A 16,311-nucleotide genomic window follows, 5' to 3' on the forward strand; every position below is an offset into this window, starting at 1 on the left:
GTGCATCTCTGCAAGCGAAAAGAAATAAACCATGTGGCACAGGTGTTGTCCTACATCCCTGAGCTAAACCCTGGTGTCCCGTTTTATAGAGAAGCTGCCATGGCCTTAGCATCATTTCATTCATCCGCGGGGCTTAGTTCCACATGTCACCTCCCCAGCCGATTGTAAATGCACAGAGGCAGCGCCCGTGTTGTGGCTCAGACACGGGGGACCCAGGCCCGGCTGCCAACCGACTGACCCCCTCCCCCGCTGGGCTGCGAGATCCTAGACCTAAGTGTCATCTGCTCCATCACGCTGTCTTCTGCCACCTGCTTCGGCGTCTCATGGACACAGCCTCTCCTCTGCCTTCTACATATACATGCTTTCGAAGAGCCATCATTTAACTTCCAAGTATATCAAGTAACTAAAACCAGCTCAGGGGCACCTTCAGAACTAGACTTTTGGTACTGGGAGAAGCCTGAGCGATGCTTCTGACCTGAGCGACTCATCTGACAGCGAATTAACTTCGGCTCAGGGAGACCTCAAGGTCATGCAGCTGGTCAACAGCAAGTTTCAGATCAACAGTGGTTCTCAGGTACCTTAAAAATGTCCTCGGTGGTATATACAGTGTTGCTTTGTTCATTTAGAAACATAAAGAGTAAATGTTTAATTTGGCTTGCTCATAAAACCAAGCTGTTTGCAATATGAAGAATTTATTTTTAAAAGATTTGAAACCACAGCCCCGTGATTGAGTCTAGCCACTCTTCTGCCTTAGATACTCGGAAACGGAGTGACAAAGCACCCTTACGAGCTCAGGGCACAGCTGTCCAGCCTTCTCCCTGCTCACCCAGCTCTCCTCATGCCAGCTCAGCTATCCAGGCTTCAGACGGCGCTTGAAACCTGAGGGGTCCCCGACAGTCAGAGACAGTAGCCAACACGCTTTGGGCACTTCTAGGCAATAGGCACCGTTCCAAAAACAATCCCCAAGATACCTGTTTAATCCTCACCACCACCGTGCATGACACGGAGGCCCTGAGAGGTCAGACAGCTTGTCAAGGTCACAGGTGGCATCGCCGGCAGCTGGTCCCCTTCCTACCGGGACAGGACTGTCTGTAATGCTCAGCTCTGGCCTAGGGGCCTCTCTCTTGAGCCCCAGACCCCAGCAGACAGCAGCCTACTGGGCTCCCCACAAAGCTGTCCAAGGAGCAGCCCCAAAACTACTCGGCTTCTCGCCCCCGCCCATGCAGGCTGCCGGCTCGGCACCAGGACTGCCGGCGCTCGCCCCCTCGGTGTCCTTCCCCGCCGCCTGCTTTCTGTCCCTTTTGTTCCTGGCCGTTTCTCAGGTCTGGGCCCTTCTGCCAGGGTCATCCCCATCGCACGGGTGGCTGCAGTTTCCCTGGTGGTCTTTGTGCCCCACCGTGAGCCATGGCCCCATCCAGCCCCTCGTCCCCACCTGCCCTCCCCACAGATGTCAGGACCCTCAGAGGCGACTGTGAGAACATTCCCACCGGCCTCAGCTCTCCGCAGCCCCAAGGGGACCATGATGCTCTCGGCCTCCCCTGGGACAGCAGCCTGGCTCCCGGCCAGGCCATGCTTCTCGCATCTCTGCTTTGACACCCGCTCTTCCTTCCTTCCTTCCTTGGAGTCCCCTCCCTCTCTCCCCTCCAGCAGATCTGGGCATTTCCTTCTTTACTCCAAGGCGGCCCTTTGCGCTCCCCTCCCCCAGCATTTTTTCTAGAGTGAAACAACTCACTTTCCTGTGTCCCTCCCAGGCAGTAGGAGCTGGATCGGGCTCACAGCTCTACGGCGGTCAGGCAGAGAAGAGAGGTAGGCGGAGGGGTGGCTGGAGGAAGGAATGAATGGCATATGCGATCGGCCCTGCCATCAGCTCTGCAGAGAAACCATTCTCTTCCGCAGGGCCGTAGTCCGTGTCGGGACCAGCTGACCGCTGCGTGGGCTCCTGGTTCCTGCACCCACGACAACCGGGACCACGTCCACCGTCCTTGTCAAAGCCCGGCCTCTCCCCGTCCCCAGCGAGGCCCCCACCCAGCCCAGGACCAGAGTTCCTCCCCTCAGCTCGGTGTCCTCACCCCAAACTAGGAAGGATGGTTGGAATCCGCCAGCGGGTGCTGGACAGAGGAGCCACGTCCGTTTGCTGTCTGTGACGTGAGCACTCAGTAAATATTTGTGGAGCAAAGGCATGAAGTACTATAAATATTTGTTCCAATCGAGATGCAATCAGTCTCAGAGAGAAAAAGTTTGCAAAACCAAAGCAAAGCATCGGGATTTGCAGGCACTTGAGGTTAGCAGGTTCCAGAAGGCTAAGGTTTTAAGGACACGAACGTGTGCTCCTTGCAGTCGTCAGCCCCTTGTAGGTGAGAGGGGGAAGGCTCAGGAGTGAGGGTCCAGTGGCCTCTACCTCCCAGGAGACATTCACCACTCCTGTGCCCGTGTCCCAGCCTGGCGGAGGGGCCCGATGCCAGCTCCCCACTCCCCAGAGATTCTGGCATTGGATGATTACCCCAGAAAACGCTTCCAACCTTACTTGGGGCAGTTTTCTTTCTCCTTTTTATTTTTGACCCTTAAGTTGTCCTCATTGAATTCAAACCATTAGGAGAAACATTTGAGTTGACCTGTAATTTCATAAAGAAATCATTTTTCGAAGCAGATGCAGTGGCAAGGACTTCCGCTGACGCAAACTTACGTCACGTGTCCTGGAAAATAAATGTGTCCATCCGAGCTCCACACTACACGCTCCCGCAGCAACTTTACAAAACCCAGAAGAGCACGTGGAGAAATGATGTCCGTGGGGAACCCCACCTTGCAGAGATGAGTTTTTCATTTTACTTTTGTTTAAAACAATAAACACTTTGTACATGTATCTTTACAAGCAGCACGTAGCTTCTTAAGAAAAAACAAGAACAGAGCAATGGGATGGCCGTCCCGAAGGGTATGCACACGTTAAGGCTCTGGGGACATAAGTGCAAACTGCCCTATGCTCTCATCAACTTTTTCATCATTTCCAATTTGATGCACAGTCTAAAACACAAACAGATACCGTCAGCTGACTTCTAGTAACTCGAAGGCATATATGCAGCTCCCTGGTCTCACCGAGTTCTTGTCCAGCAAGATGACAAAGAGAAAAGGCAAAGCCGAGGCCTGCTCGAACCCTCCAGGTCGGACCTGCTCCTTCTCGTCCTGCCGTGTCCTGCACGCCTATTCCAACAGCCTACTCGACCTATCGGAGCGTCTGAGTCTAGCGATTTTCCTGGGGACGAATCATCTCGTCCTAAAAGCAAAAGACCGAAGTTATTCCAAAGCACCAGGGCTCCCCTGACCGAGCTCCCTGGGGGGCTTCTGGCACCAGATGTCCATTCCCAGCTGTGCCCCCACCCCAGAGACCACGGCCTTTGTAGAGACAGCAGATGACGACGACGCTGAGGATGGTGGGCAGAAGCCAGTCACCAAGGAGAGAATTCAGTGGCTGCACAACCTTGGATGGGGGAAAAAAAAAAAACAGTCTCTGTTTCACTAACCTCTAATTGTCATTTAGCATTTGCTTTGGTAATAAATGCAGGTGACAAACCGTGGTGGTGTTAGCTGTTCCTGTGACTTCATTACCAGTAGAAATTAGAGATGTTTCAGATTTATTAAGGGTGTTGCAGGTATTTCAAAATGCCACTAAACTCATCACTGCTTTGGCAATTACAGCAATTAATGAGACCCACTACTGGATCGTGTTAGTTAAAATGTTAATAAATAAGCATTATCGATGGCCATACCACTAACTTATTTTTTTAAGATTCTGATAACTGTATTTTAATATAAAGGTTTTCTCTATGATCCTGCATATTTTATTTTAATATCTAAAACCTTGTTCTAGGGGGAAAAAGCATTCGTTTATTACCTGACGAAGACTGTAAAAACAAACAAACAAAACGCCTTGCTCTGAGAATGGTTCAGCGGGCACCAGAAGGATCTTAGCATAAAAAAAGATGAAGAACCTGGCGAAGGCAGTGAAGATTTGAGCCCTGTGGGGAGAGTGAACTTTCTGTGTTATAACCCAGAGTTCCCTGGCACCGGAAGGACAGAGGCCCTTCTCAGTTCTACTCATTGCCTTGTTTTCATTCATTCAAAAGACATTTATTTAGCAGCTACGCAGTGCCGGACAAAGTGTAAAAATGGCACCCAGACAGCCCTGGTAAGAGAATTGCTGACCCCAGCAAGTGAGAGGGTGAGGTGAGCAGACCCAGGAGCCGGGGCTCAGAGAAAACAGATTCTGGCCGCTCGGCCACTCGTTGCTTTGAAACCTGTAGACAGACGCTCCTCCCTGGTGTAGAAACGCCATCCGAATAATTCACGACTCTTATCACTTATCTGTGACTCCCGTCAACCCTGCCCATCAAAATCCTGCTTATCCCTCAAGATCCTGCCCTGCTCCTCCCCACCAGCTGGAGCTCATCACCCGTGGGTTTTAGCACTGTCCCCTCTACGTGTGTTCTGTAGGAGTCTGACTCGCCTCCAGGATCCAAGCCCCCTCTGTGCTGTCTGGCAGCTTGAGAGGCAGAGGGGCCGATCTGGAGCCCAGGGGTCCAGCTTGGCTCCAGATCGGCCTCCTCCCGTTCTTAGCTGATGGACGGGGCAACTTACTTGCCCCTCTGCTGGCTGATTCACACTGATGGGCTTGCAAAGGACCAAGCTATAACCCATGCTACACCAAGACCTCTCTCCTTCTGCTAGCCCCAGCAATCAAATGGGATTTCCAAGGAGACACACTCACTCACTCTTTCAACCGGAAGGCTGCTTCAGACGCTTGCTCTCTGGCCTGGAACCCCCTCCCTCCGCCATGATGTCCTTTCCCACCTGCCCCACCTCATCTTTTCAGACTTTTAAGTCAAGTTGCTCCCTCTTGGAAGCTTCTTCAGACACTTCTCATCCACCCACTCCAGCACCCCCAGGTAGAGATGACTCCTTCCTCCTTCATGTCCCATTGTACCCTGAACATTTTATTTCAAAGGCTGTCTATGTCCCCTCTCTAGCTAGAAGTTCTCACATTTGTGGCCCCAGCATCGAAAAGGCAATATGTCCTTGCTGAATCGGGAAGTGAGTGGAGGAATGAATGCATGCATGAATGAATGAATGAATGCCTCTTCTCTCTGCTCCCCTCTCTTGAGAGCTCTGCCCTTTCTCTTCCCATCAGTCTTGCTTCCAGGGCTGTCTTGGACATTCACTCTGTGATCGTGGCTAAGTGACTTCATGTCCCTGGGGTTTGGTGTCCCCTCTGTAAGGAAGGAAGGGGAAGACCAGAGGCTGTTTAGAGACACCCTCCCACCCCTGCCCCTGGGTAATGTGACTCTGTGTGCGACTTTGCAGGTCTCGGCGCTGTTGGGGTAGAACCTTCTAAGGACACGCTCTCTGTCCCAGGCACCCACCCAGGACCCGCGTCCTGACCCTCGTATCCGGTTGGCCATGCGGTCCTCTTGGATGGATGGCTTTCATGCCTTTACATCTCAACACCCTCCGCCCATCCCCCGGAAACCACTGCTCGAACCCAGGCCCCCATTCCCTCCCACAGGGCCCGTCTTCGAATGTAACGACCTCAGTGACCGCCGGTCTCATCCGAGCCCATCCTGTCTTCGCATAGCCCCAGCCCCCCATCCCGGAGCCTGGTGATTTGGGGACAGAGGCTTGTGCAGAGGCTTGTGCAAGGACCGCGTGGGGGTCTAGATTTGCTATTAAAATAAAAATTCCTTGACTTTAGTCGCTTCCTTCCCCAAACCTGTGTGATTCTACCTTCAGCGCTTTCCTCAAACCTCCAGCCTCTGTCACCTGCATCTGCACCCACCTGCACGTTCTGGCCCTTCTCAGAGAACCCGGTCCCTCCCCCCGCGCTGTGGTCCAGGCCTCCTCAGGGAGTCAGTTACCACCTACGATTGACAAGCATAGGCGAGTGCCTCCTATTTTAAATTTCTGCCCCTGATCTTCTGTCCGGTTGTCCCTGCCTCTCTCCCTCCTAGAGACAAGTCCGTCAGGACACTGGTGTCCGCTCCTCAACTCCCTTCACCTCCCTTTCCACGCTCAGGCCCTCAGGGCAGGTCTCGGCTCCGCCCACCCGAGCACCTCTCGTGCTTTGCTCGACACCCTCCGTGGACACTTCTCTGTTTAGACTCTGTCCTGGCACCTCTCAGGCACAGTACAGTGTCACCCACACCCTTTTCCCGGATTTCCCTGCCGCCCAGGGCTCGCCTGCCCCTCTCACCTCTGACTGCTCTCGGCCTCCTCCTCCTCCGGCTCTTCCCGGCTCCTCCCTCGGCCGGATTTTCCCAGGCTCCATCCTCCACCCTCCTGCTCAGCGCCGGGCGCCCGGGGTGTGCGGGGTGTCCCCGGGACCGCAGGGCGCACACATCGGCCCTGGTGGCAGCGCAGCAGCTGCGTTTCACTGCCAGGGAGGGCGACAGGCCGGCCGCGGTGCTCAGTGGCCCCGATGCCGTCCCCCGAGCCTACCCCAGACCCCAGCGGCCTCGCCACGGCTGCAGGAAACGGGCGCCGGTTTCATTCCGCACCGCGTGGGCACAGGGGGCCACCCACATTCTTCCACTCACCCTCATTTTGTCTCCATTTTATCCCAGAAGACACAGCTCAAGGATCGCTTTCTCGGGCAGGCTCCTAGGACCGCCCGAAGTAGAGCTGACCGCTACCTCCATGTAGATGACCGCTGGTCATTTTACGGGATGGTCTCGACCACGAGGACCAGGTACACACTCCAGGGACGTGTCCTTCACCTGTGATGTTAGTATGATTTTTCACACACTGGTGGGCGCAGTTTGAGACCATGGGAGGTGGACCACAGTTCTTTATCTCCAAACGGACTCATCACTCACGGAGCACTCTGAGAATTCCAAGTATGCAACAACAATCATGCCTGTGGGAAAAACAAATAAGCCACCAGAATCCCGGCCTGTTGACCAGGAAACAGGGGAAGGGCCTGCATTAGTTGGGGACCCTCTAGTTTGCAAGCCACAGAAAACCCAACTTAAAACAGCTTCAGAGAAAAGAACTATGTCCAGGAGCGCAGGTGGCGTCAGACCGGATGATCGCAGGGTTCGAATGGTGTCCCCAAGATCCACATCCCCGCCCAGCTTTCCCCTTCCGGCCCCTGGACCCGCCCACATCACGGCTCCCGCAGGACCCCGAGCCCTTCGCTGGTGGTCACAGCACTCTGAAGCGTTGTAAACCAACCGGTCCCAGCAGAGAGAGAGAGAGAGGCTGGACTAACGCTTCTTCTGACTGGACCACGTTATGTCGCTGTGGCCAGGGGAGGGGCAGATGTCGAGTAGAGCCGTTTCTGTAGCCACACTGGGGCTTCCCAAAAGAACAGAGAATGAAGCCTGAGCAGCTACCAGCAGATGACATTCCAACACCTCTGCTTGAAACAGAATTCGAACAAGACCGAAACCTCCTTTCTGAAGCTGTGTCTCCTCCGTGATGGCTGCTCACTCCTGCTCCTGTGACTGCTGGCTGGTTCCATGCCAGCTGAGAAGAACAGACACTCCCTGGTCCTTCAGGGACCCAGGCTGGTAGAGGCTCTGTCACCTCCGAAGGCACCAGGTCTTCTAAGGGTCAGCGTTAGGGGACAGAGCATGGCAGATCACTGAAAAGGGTTTTCTTTTGGCCAAGTCTGGAAGTGTTCGTTCACTGCAGCTCTTAAATCATTGATTAAACCCGAGTCCTGTGGTCACATCTAACTTCAAGGGGGTGGGAGATGCAATTTAGCTGTGTGTCCGACTTGAAGAGGAAATGGGGTTCAAGGCGACCAGCTTGTCCCAGATTTCGGGGGACTTTCCTGGTTTAGTATTGAAAGTCCCCCTTCCCGTGAACACCCGCAGCCCCGGGCACATCTGAGTCAGCTGTCTCCTTGGTCTCCTGGTCTGCAGTGACGGCAAACCACTATCAGGCCATGAATCGCATGTACTTGACACAATAGGGCAGATTACTTCAATTGAACTATATGGTATTCCTGAAAATTTGGGGAACGTGTGATGTACCTTGGTAGCACACACATCTGCAAACACCATCTTTGTCCCTAAACGAGTAAGCTATAAAATGCTACGGATTTTACAAGAGTTCTTCAAAGCATGGGTCCCCAACGCCGGAGCAGCAGACCAATACCAGTCTGTGGCGTGTTAGGAACTGGGCTGCACAGCAGGAGGTGAGTGGTGGGAAAGTAAGAAGCTTCATCCGTATCTGCAGCCGCTCCCCAGCACCAGCATCACCGCCTCAGCTCCGCCTCAGATCCTCAGGCATTAGATCCTCACCAGTCCCCGATGCCAAAAAGGTTGGAGACCATTGCTTTAAAGAACTCCCAGAAATATTTTTGCCAAAGGGTTCATCTGAGAAGGCATCACTGAAGTATCATATCGCATAAGGCTAATTTCACCAGAAAACAAAGTGTCTCGTTTATCTTGAAGGCAGCTCCTCGGGCCATCCCTGAAGGCAGGAATTGGGAGGCTTGTTCACTATACTATCTCTGGCATGTAGAAGGTACTCAATACCTGTTCTCCGAATACACACACAGCTTACCGGATAGCCTGTGCCCATTTTCTATAACCAAAAAGAAGAGGGTGTTTTGTTTCGTTTTGTTTTGTGCTGAAGATTGAGCTGCCATTTAGGACAGGAGTCTGGTTCCTGAAACAGATACAGAAAGTAGGGAGCAGAACCGCGAGGCCTGAGGGCCTCATAGGCACAGCAGCTGTGATGGTGTTTGGCCTGCAGAGTGTCCAAAAATCAAGAATTTTCAGACAGAGCCCAGATCTTGAAAAATCGGAAGATCTGGACACACAGCGCTCGAATTCCCACACGGCCACGACGGAAGTTGCTGAGCAGCCACTGGTCCCGTCAGCGTGTGGATGGGGCACACACCATCCACCGCCGCATCTGTGACCTCGTCCCGCTGTCTTCCCCTCCGCTCAAGGCGCTTCTGTCACACATCCTACAGACGCGTCCCAAAACACCTGGATTGAAGCACAGATTTATATCGTAATATTGCAGTCATTTTGCACCTTTTAAAATGGCCACTGAACCTTCAGTAGTTGACGAAGCCTGATTACGAATCCCAGTGGCTCTGGGCCAGCCTGGTATTTCATAGCCCTATGTTTTACATAGAGCTTTTTTTCCCAAAAGAAATTAATAATTTAAGATATACATACACCTCCGCCTGTAATTGTGTATTTACTTCCACCAATGATTTTCAAACACACACCAACAATTTCCAACTAATCCCTTCTTTAACTCACATCAATGAAACAGCTGCCTTTATTCCTTAGAGGCAGAAGAAATGGTCCATTTCTGTCCATATTCTAAATTGCATTTAAAAGCGGGTTTTTGTAATAAAAATTTCACAGCCACCATTATCAAACACTAAATCAAACACTATTGGAAAATAAAAGACACAGTTTTATCCTACAAAAAAAAACCCCCCACAAAATTAAGTACACGAACAAACGTAAAAAGATGAATGACTCAAAATTAAAGGCAGGCTACCACATCCTGCTCGCTTGCTCTGAACCCATCTCTGTGTCTGCTGCTTTGCTTTATCCACCCTATGACGATCCTACGGAGTGAGCATGTCCCCAGCTTCGCATGCGGAAACAGACCAGCAAGTCAAGTCACCTGGCCACGGCCACCTGGCTAGTAACTGGCAGAGGTAGGGTTAAAACCCAATTAATTTTAGCCCAAATTAAATGAACAACTTAAAACAGCACCCCCCACCACGCGCGCGCGCGCACACACACACACACACACACACAAAAGTGAGAAAAAAAAATTAAAAAGCAGAGGATTATAGCATCTTATGGCAAGACAGGATCTTCGCAATCTGACCCGACTCCTTCTTTTACAGACGAGAAAGCAGGGAGCCCTTTGGACGCCCGGTCCAAAGGTCACACAGCTGGTGACAGCCTCCGAGTCCTCCCCACACAGTACAATCTGCTTCCTTCTTCCACGGCTGGGGACACTTGTCCGTTTTCAGGCAACGTTATCTAAGTAAGAGGAAGGGGACTTCGTTTTCTCTGCCTCCGTTTCTAATCTTTAATGCCATTATTGCTGTCGCAATGGATTCAGAGTCGATGGCTAACAGCAGTTGTTGTCAGGCCTCAGGTGGCTCCGACCACTTAGTTTTACATAAAGCAGGGGGAAATTGTGTCTACTGAAATTCATTTTCATCTCTAATTTCAGTTATAATTAACTTCTATACATTTCTTATGTAAATTTAAGACTCGTTATGGCATTGCAGTCACCACATAACGCAAAGTAAGTCTTTGCTTTTAAAGTATGCCCCCCAAAAGCACAGAATCCCTGAGCTATGAACATCGTTGATTTGAAACAGAAAGCAGACATTCATTAAGGTCATGAGAAATTCTTTCTGCTTCTTCGCCGATCGGTGGTCCCTCCTGTAGCAAATGCTGATGTCACGAACACCTACTGCTGCTAAGCTTCCTGCTCCATGGAACACTGGGTGACGTAATCCATTCTATAATAACCCACAGGCTGACAGAGGCCTAGTCAGCTCTCTAAACGAGTAGTAAAACGTCTTTTAACAGTATCTTAAACATCTTTAAATATCAATCAACTTAAAACATGTTTAGTGATTACTAAAATGAACGCGTATGGAAAAACAGCTTTCGATTTTGATAACACATCTCACATACAATACGCAGCTCCCAAAAATGCCACAGGAGTCTCACATTTTTAAGAAAAAGGACTTGAATTCCATCCAATAACCTACAAGAAAGTTCTCTGTTATCTTAATGATACGTTGACCTGAAATTTCTCAAATTTACAATTGCCACCTTGGGTATTAAAGATCTTCACTGAAACCATAAAAGATGAAATGGCCAGAGGTTTCTCTTCACTATAGTTTTCTTTTTAAAGATGCAGTTACTACATAAGTATCCCTTTAAGTCAGTTATAGAACTTTTAATATGACAAAGATTTTTTTTAAGTCCTCTCCAATTTCCCCAAATCATCTTTACGGCAACTGCCACCAGCGTATGGCAGCGTTTAGTGCTTCACCAGTTACCCGGTCGCTTGGAGCTTTAAAACATATGCACGACGTCCAATTTTTTTCAGGGTGCTCTGAGGTCCCCGTCGCCTACCTATCTCCCACCAGCTCTACATTAGTGAAACGAAGGATTCAAAAAGTTGTCTTTGTCTCGCAAGGGCTTAAATAAGCCTCAGTGCTCGGGCACGCCGCTTCCCACCACGGGGAGGGCGCCGATGCTGAGTCCCCGGGCAGGGTCCAGAGCTGGTAACTGACCCTATCCGGTGTCCCAGGGGCTGTCATGGCTCCTGGAACAGTGGGACCCCTCAGGCTCGCTTCTCCGGTGCCAATCTGCTGTAGGGGTCCATCACGTTTTTTACACTGACCTATTTTACGGTCTCAAGGAATCGACGGGGAGGGACTCCCTCGCCCATCAGGGATCCACACCCCAAATCCAGGAGAGGAAACCCCCGGAACCTTCCTTTTGCTTGGATGTTCCCAGGAGCTGCAAATTCCATCTACATGAGGAACGACATCCCAGCCCAGGGCGACGGGGCTCCACGTGGAAACTGGCTTCCCTCGCGTCCACTTTCTGACGGGTACAGGCAGAGTCAGCTCCTCCCCTCGGCCGGCAAACACCTACCACCAAGGTCAAGACTTTCACGGACTCCTAGAAACTTACGCCACCGGGGAACTCAGAGATGATCTTTCAGTGCCCCACATCCACCCTGAGGGACTTGTCCAGGTCACACTGGTCTCGAGAAGTAAGCTCCTGTCCCGTCCGCCACGTCTCCGTACCTATTCTGGCTGAAATCAGTCTGCTGTCAAACCACTAGGACCCCCGCTTCGCCCGAGCCTTTTATCCCTCTTCAGGCTTCTACCGTCAAGTTGTTTTAACGCTTGTAACATGAAAACACTTGTTTATCAACATTTTATATGCTTTATTGAAAGTTGACAAGTGCAACAGTTAAATACAGGGACACCTTACAACTGTGTAGAGAACATGCACGGAATCGTATGCATATAACTACTATACAGGTAATATGCAGAAACCCCTACTGGGAATTCATCTCATTAGCTAGAACTGATCATTTTGCAAAGTCTTCAACCAGCTCAATCAAAAGACTTCAGTGAACAGGGATTTACTTCAAGATATTCAGCAGCTAGAAGATTTCAGATTACACAAAGTGACTAAACTGTGCCAAATTCTTAAAATTTCTTTAGGTGTGGTTTTCTTCACGTAGCATTTTTTTTTTTAATGTAGATCCCTATATATAAACACAATCCACACCTCTTCAGACAGCCAATGAAACAACTAAATTTCAATCTGTACAACCTAAGTAGTAGTTACAGTCCTCTATGGTACAAAATAGTTACACTACATACACAAATATATAATAAGCAAAACATCCTTCATGTAAGATAGCCTAGGTGCCAGCTACCTGTCACCGTTTAGTCACTCTAATAGTTTTGTGTCATCCACTGTTTCAGAAAGAGGCACACAGTACTGTTGTTTTTTTATGGATTTTGGTGACAGTCGTCAATTTGTACAATGAACTATGTTTCTCCTTGACTATATAGAGCAGTCTTTTCTTCTACCTCCCTTTCAAGTTCCTCATGGGGACAAGAGGAACTTGTCCCCACGGAGCACCCTACGCGCAAGCAGCGGAGAACTCTTGGAGGTGAGGGTGGGGAGCAGGGCAGGGAAGGAAAGGCACACAGCTCCTCGGCAGGAATTAAACCACTTCTCACGCGTCTGCCAAGCTGCATGAGGTCCCAGCACATCCATGCTAATTCTGATTAACCTGTCATTCACCCAACTAGGAAATGTCTTCAGGCCGACAGCGTATGGGCGTTTAATACTGGAGAAGAGAGATAATGGCATAAGTCAGTCTGACGTCTCTTTCGCAGCGAGCAATGGAATGGGTGGCTGTGGAGGCGGACCGCCCCTCGGACATCGTCGCCGGTCTGTGGAGCTCAGACAGCAGCAGCCAGTTCTGCGCTGCGGGGGCACAGGCGACTACGCGGTTGGTCCTGAGCCCTGGGAGGCTGGCTGGGCCGGGGGCTGCGTGGTGGCCTGGGGCTGCGTGTTGGCAGGGGGGGAGCCAGTCTGCAGCTGGGCCTGGAACTGGGCGAGCTGCTCAGGACTGGCCAGCGTCTTCAGCAGATTGTTCTCCTGCTCCAGCTGGGAGTTTTTCTCTATCAGTTCTTTGATTTGCTCTCTCAGGACTTCCACCTCCTCTCTCACCGCATACATCAAATGGCTTTTGACCAGATCCTGAAAGGGAGAGGGGGGAGGAAAGGCTTGACTTTCCGCTCACCATTCCCCGGCCGCCCCGCTTCTAGAGCGTTATTTGGCATGGCGCCCCCTGACCGTTTGCATATCCCGCCTTCCGAGCTCTCGGCTGGCACTTGCGACATGTACGGAAGACAATGACAAACTGTAACTGTCCCCAAGTTTAACGTGGTGAGTGAAGGAGCGAAGGAGCTTTCTGAAAGTCTATGCGTGCTTTGCAACCGTTAGCCAGGAATGCAAACTGTCAGGTTTCCTACGCGCCACGGCGCAATGCACCGGGGCTCTGGGGCTCCAGGCAGGAGGAGCCTGGCCGCAGGGACGGACGTCCAGACCCGCAGCGACGGCGGCCGCTTCCCCGCCCCCAAGCCCCGCCCGCCGCCGGCCCGCCTCCCTCAGCACCGGCTGCAGCCAGTTCCTACAGAGCATGTTGCCGCATTTCCCCCCTCCACCCTCACCCCCCTCTTTTCGTGATTAAGCTGACATCACAGAAACCTGGGCAGAGGTCGCAGCCAATGGGAGCGCGATTTATTTATAGCTCCGAATTAAAGGTTCGGAGTTTGCCTAGCAACAGTGGGCAGAGAATCCCGTGAGAAGAGCCACAGGCGCTGCTCCAATAACAAAGAACGGCCAAGGCGGAAATAAAAAAATAGGAGAAATCCAGGCGCAGGCTGGGAAGATGAAACTTTTCTCGGATCCGTCCCCATTGTGCAGTAGCCCACGTCACTGGGGATCCGTTTGCGCCGGGTCTACGAGGCCCTTTCTCCTGAGATCCCCACTTCTAACCTCCCCTCCTGCCCTGCCCCTAGCAAACCTTAGGATTTCTAGTAAAGCCACCTCGCTAGAGATGTGCCCAGCGACCGAAGGACAAGGAGGGCCAGAGCATCCCCAGCAATTCCCCAGCTAAAAGGGACAGCTCTGCATAAACCCCGACGGTTGTGTGCACTCGATCCGGGAAAGAGCACGTAACGCCCCGAGCGCCCCCTTCTCTCGCCACAGCAGCCACGGTATGTGGCTTCCCGCTGGCAGAAGGAGCCGGAGCCGGCATGTCTAAACGTCTGAGCGAGCAGCCGTCCCCTCGACCGTGGATGCACTGGCTCCATCCCAAGGCAGCTCGCTTTCTGTACCGTGCCCGCATTTAGTACAAATGGTTTTTAATCGGTACATACCATAGCTTGCTCGATTTTGTTGTCAATAGCTACCACACTTGCACCAGAGGAGCTGAAAAAGAGGGGGGAAATCGATCAATGGAATTTACCTTAAACATCCGACACGCACACACACACACACACAAAAAGGACTTCTCAATTCTGTGATGTTACTAGCATCATTTTTGTAATATTTAAGGCTACCTAACATATCGCCCTCCAGAAAACATAAGCCACTCTTCACTAACGAATATCCAGACGTCTCCCTATTTTCGTGAGCCACAAAGGGCTAAATTACATAATGAGCTAAAAGCCTGTTCTCTGCCCAGGCCGGCGATAAGGAGGCTGCTCTGAACATTTCGAAAAGCAACATCCATGTCACCGTCGTCTCGGCAATGGACAAAGGAATTCGCCTGGCTATCTATCACCTGCATTATTACAAGTATCTCGAGAGTAAATTTAAAGAAACTGTCCCAACCGACATTTACCTATTGTCAAGTCTCACAGAGGCGTTTTCAGTCCCCAGCAAGGATGACAAGAAAGAAATTGAAAAATGTCTCAGTTGGTAAACTCCTAGATCCATCGCCACTGGTCTACACCATTGGGATTTCATGCAATTGCAGCCAAAAACACCCTCGCAGGAAAAAAAAAAAAAAAAAAAGAGGGACTACCAGCAGCCTTGTCTGAGCTAGATAAAAACCTTCTAGCTTTCCGCAGCCCGGGGAGAAACAGAAAACAGCCGCCCTGATTTAAAGAGAGCCGGCCTCTGGGGCTTGGCGACCCCGGGAAGATGCGGAGCTCACTGCCGGGATGGGAGGCTCACAGGACGGGAGCCGGCTGCACTGGGATCCAGACCCAGGCTCCCGGCTCGGGGCAAAATATATGCAGGGAAGAGCCGCGCCGATTGGCCGGCACGCCGTTGGGGCCGCCCCCTCTCCCGCCCGGCCACCTCCCCCCGCCCCGCCCCCAGCCTCCGATCGCGCGCTCGCGGTGGGCTGGCCGAGGCCGCGCGGGCAGCGGCCGGGGTGCGGGGCCTCCGGGGCCTCTGGGGCCTCTGGGGCCTCCGAGGCCTCGAGAAGCCGGACCACTGCTTCGGCAACAAACGTCAAGGGGCCCTGAAAAATAGGACCGGGGCCCCGCACGTGCTTACGTTTAAGGGAGTCAGACCCCCGTCCCCGGAGCTGCCTGTCCCCGCGGCTGCAGAACGGCGAAAGCTTCCTATTTGCAGCCAGAGCCGTTGGGCTACTGGGCATGCCCAGTCCCACCGCTAAGACTCGCAGGAGCTCGATTTCAATTATCTAGCTCTTCCAGGCAGCAGTAGCGGGAGGACTTTACAGGCGGTTTTATTTCTAAAGATAATAACCGTAATGTACTGATACTTCTTTTTAAATGGCACTGAAGTTTAGAGAGAAGAATCGCATTGGCTTTTTGAGAAATATTGCCTTTCCGTGAATTTATTACTTGTGTGTGTGTGTGTGTGTAAATATGTATATATTTATATACATAAATATGTATATATTTATATATATATACACACACACACATATATTAAAAAAACATTACATAGTCTTTGCTAGGCATATATACATATACATATACATACACATATATATGTGTGTGTGTGTGTGTGTGTGTATATATATATATATATATATATATATATATATAAAGAGAGAGAGAGAGATGCAAAAAGGAATCTACCAGATAAAAGCAGGTGGATCTTCCCAAAATGTTCCTAGAGCCATACACCTTAAAATCGCATCTCCCCTTCTTACACTTAACGTCTAGAAAAGTCAATCCACAGGTTGAATCCTACACAGATCTATCTTCAGTAAGTCCTTAGGGCAAGTTTT

At 51.2% G+C, this 16,311-nt stretch overlaps 1 protein-coding gene across 1 annotated transcript in view; it reads right to left on the reverse strand.

Annotated features, from left to right (window-relative positions):
* Positions 1–11,937: 11,937 nt before the first annotated feature.
* Positions 11,938–16,311, reverse strand: part of TSC22D1 (TSC22 domain family member 1) — a 113,581-nt gene continuing 109,207 nt past the window's right edge. Inside the window, 2 exon segments of the mRNA XM_039877239.1 lie at positions 11,938–13,295; positions 14,480–14,531. Of these exon segments, the coding sequence (XP_039733173.1) occupies positions 13,038–13,295; positions 14,480–14,531 (310 nt within the window). The 3' untranslated portion in view covers positions 11,938–13,037.

The sequence above is a fragment of the Pteropus medius genome, unplaced genomic scaffold (assembly GCF_902729225.1).
Source record: "Pteropus medius unplaced genomic scaffold, Ma_sr-lr_union100, whole genome shotgun sequence".
NCBI classification, from domain to species: domain Eukaryota; kingdom Metazoa; phylum Chordata; class Mammalia; order Chiroptera; family Pteropodidae; genus Pteropus; species Pteropus medius.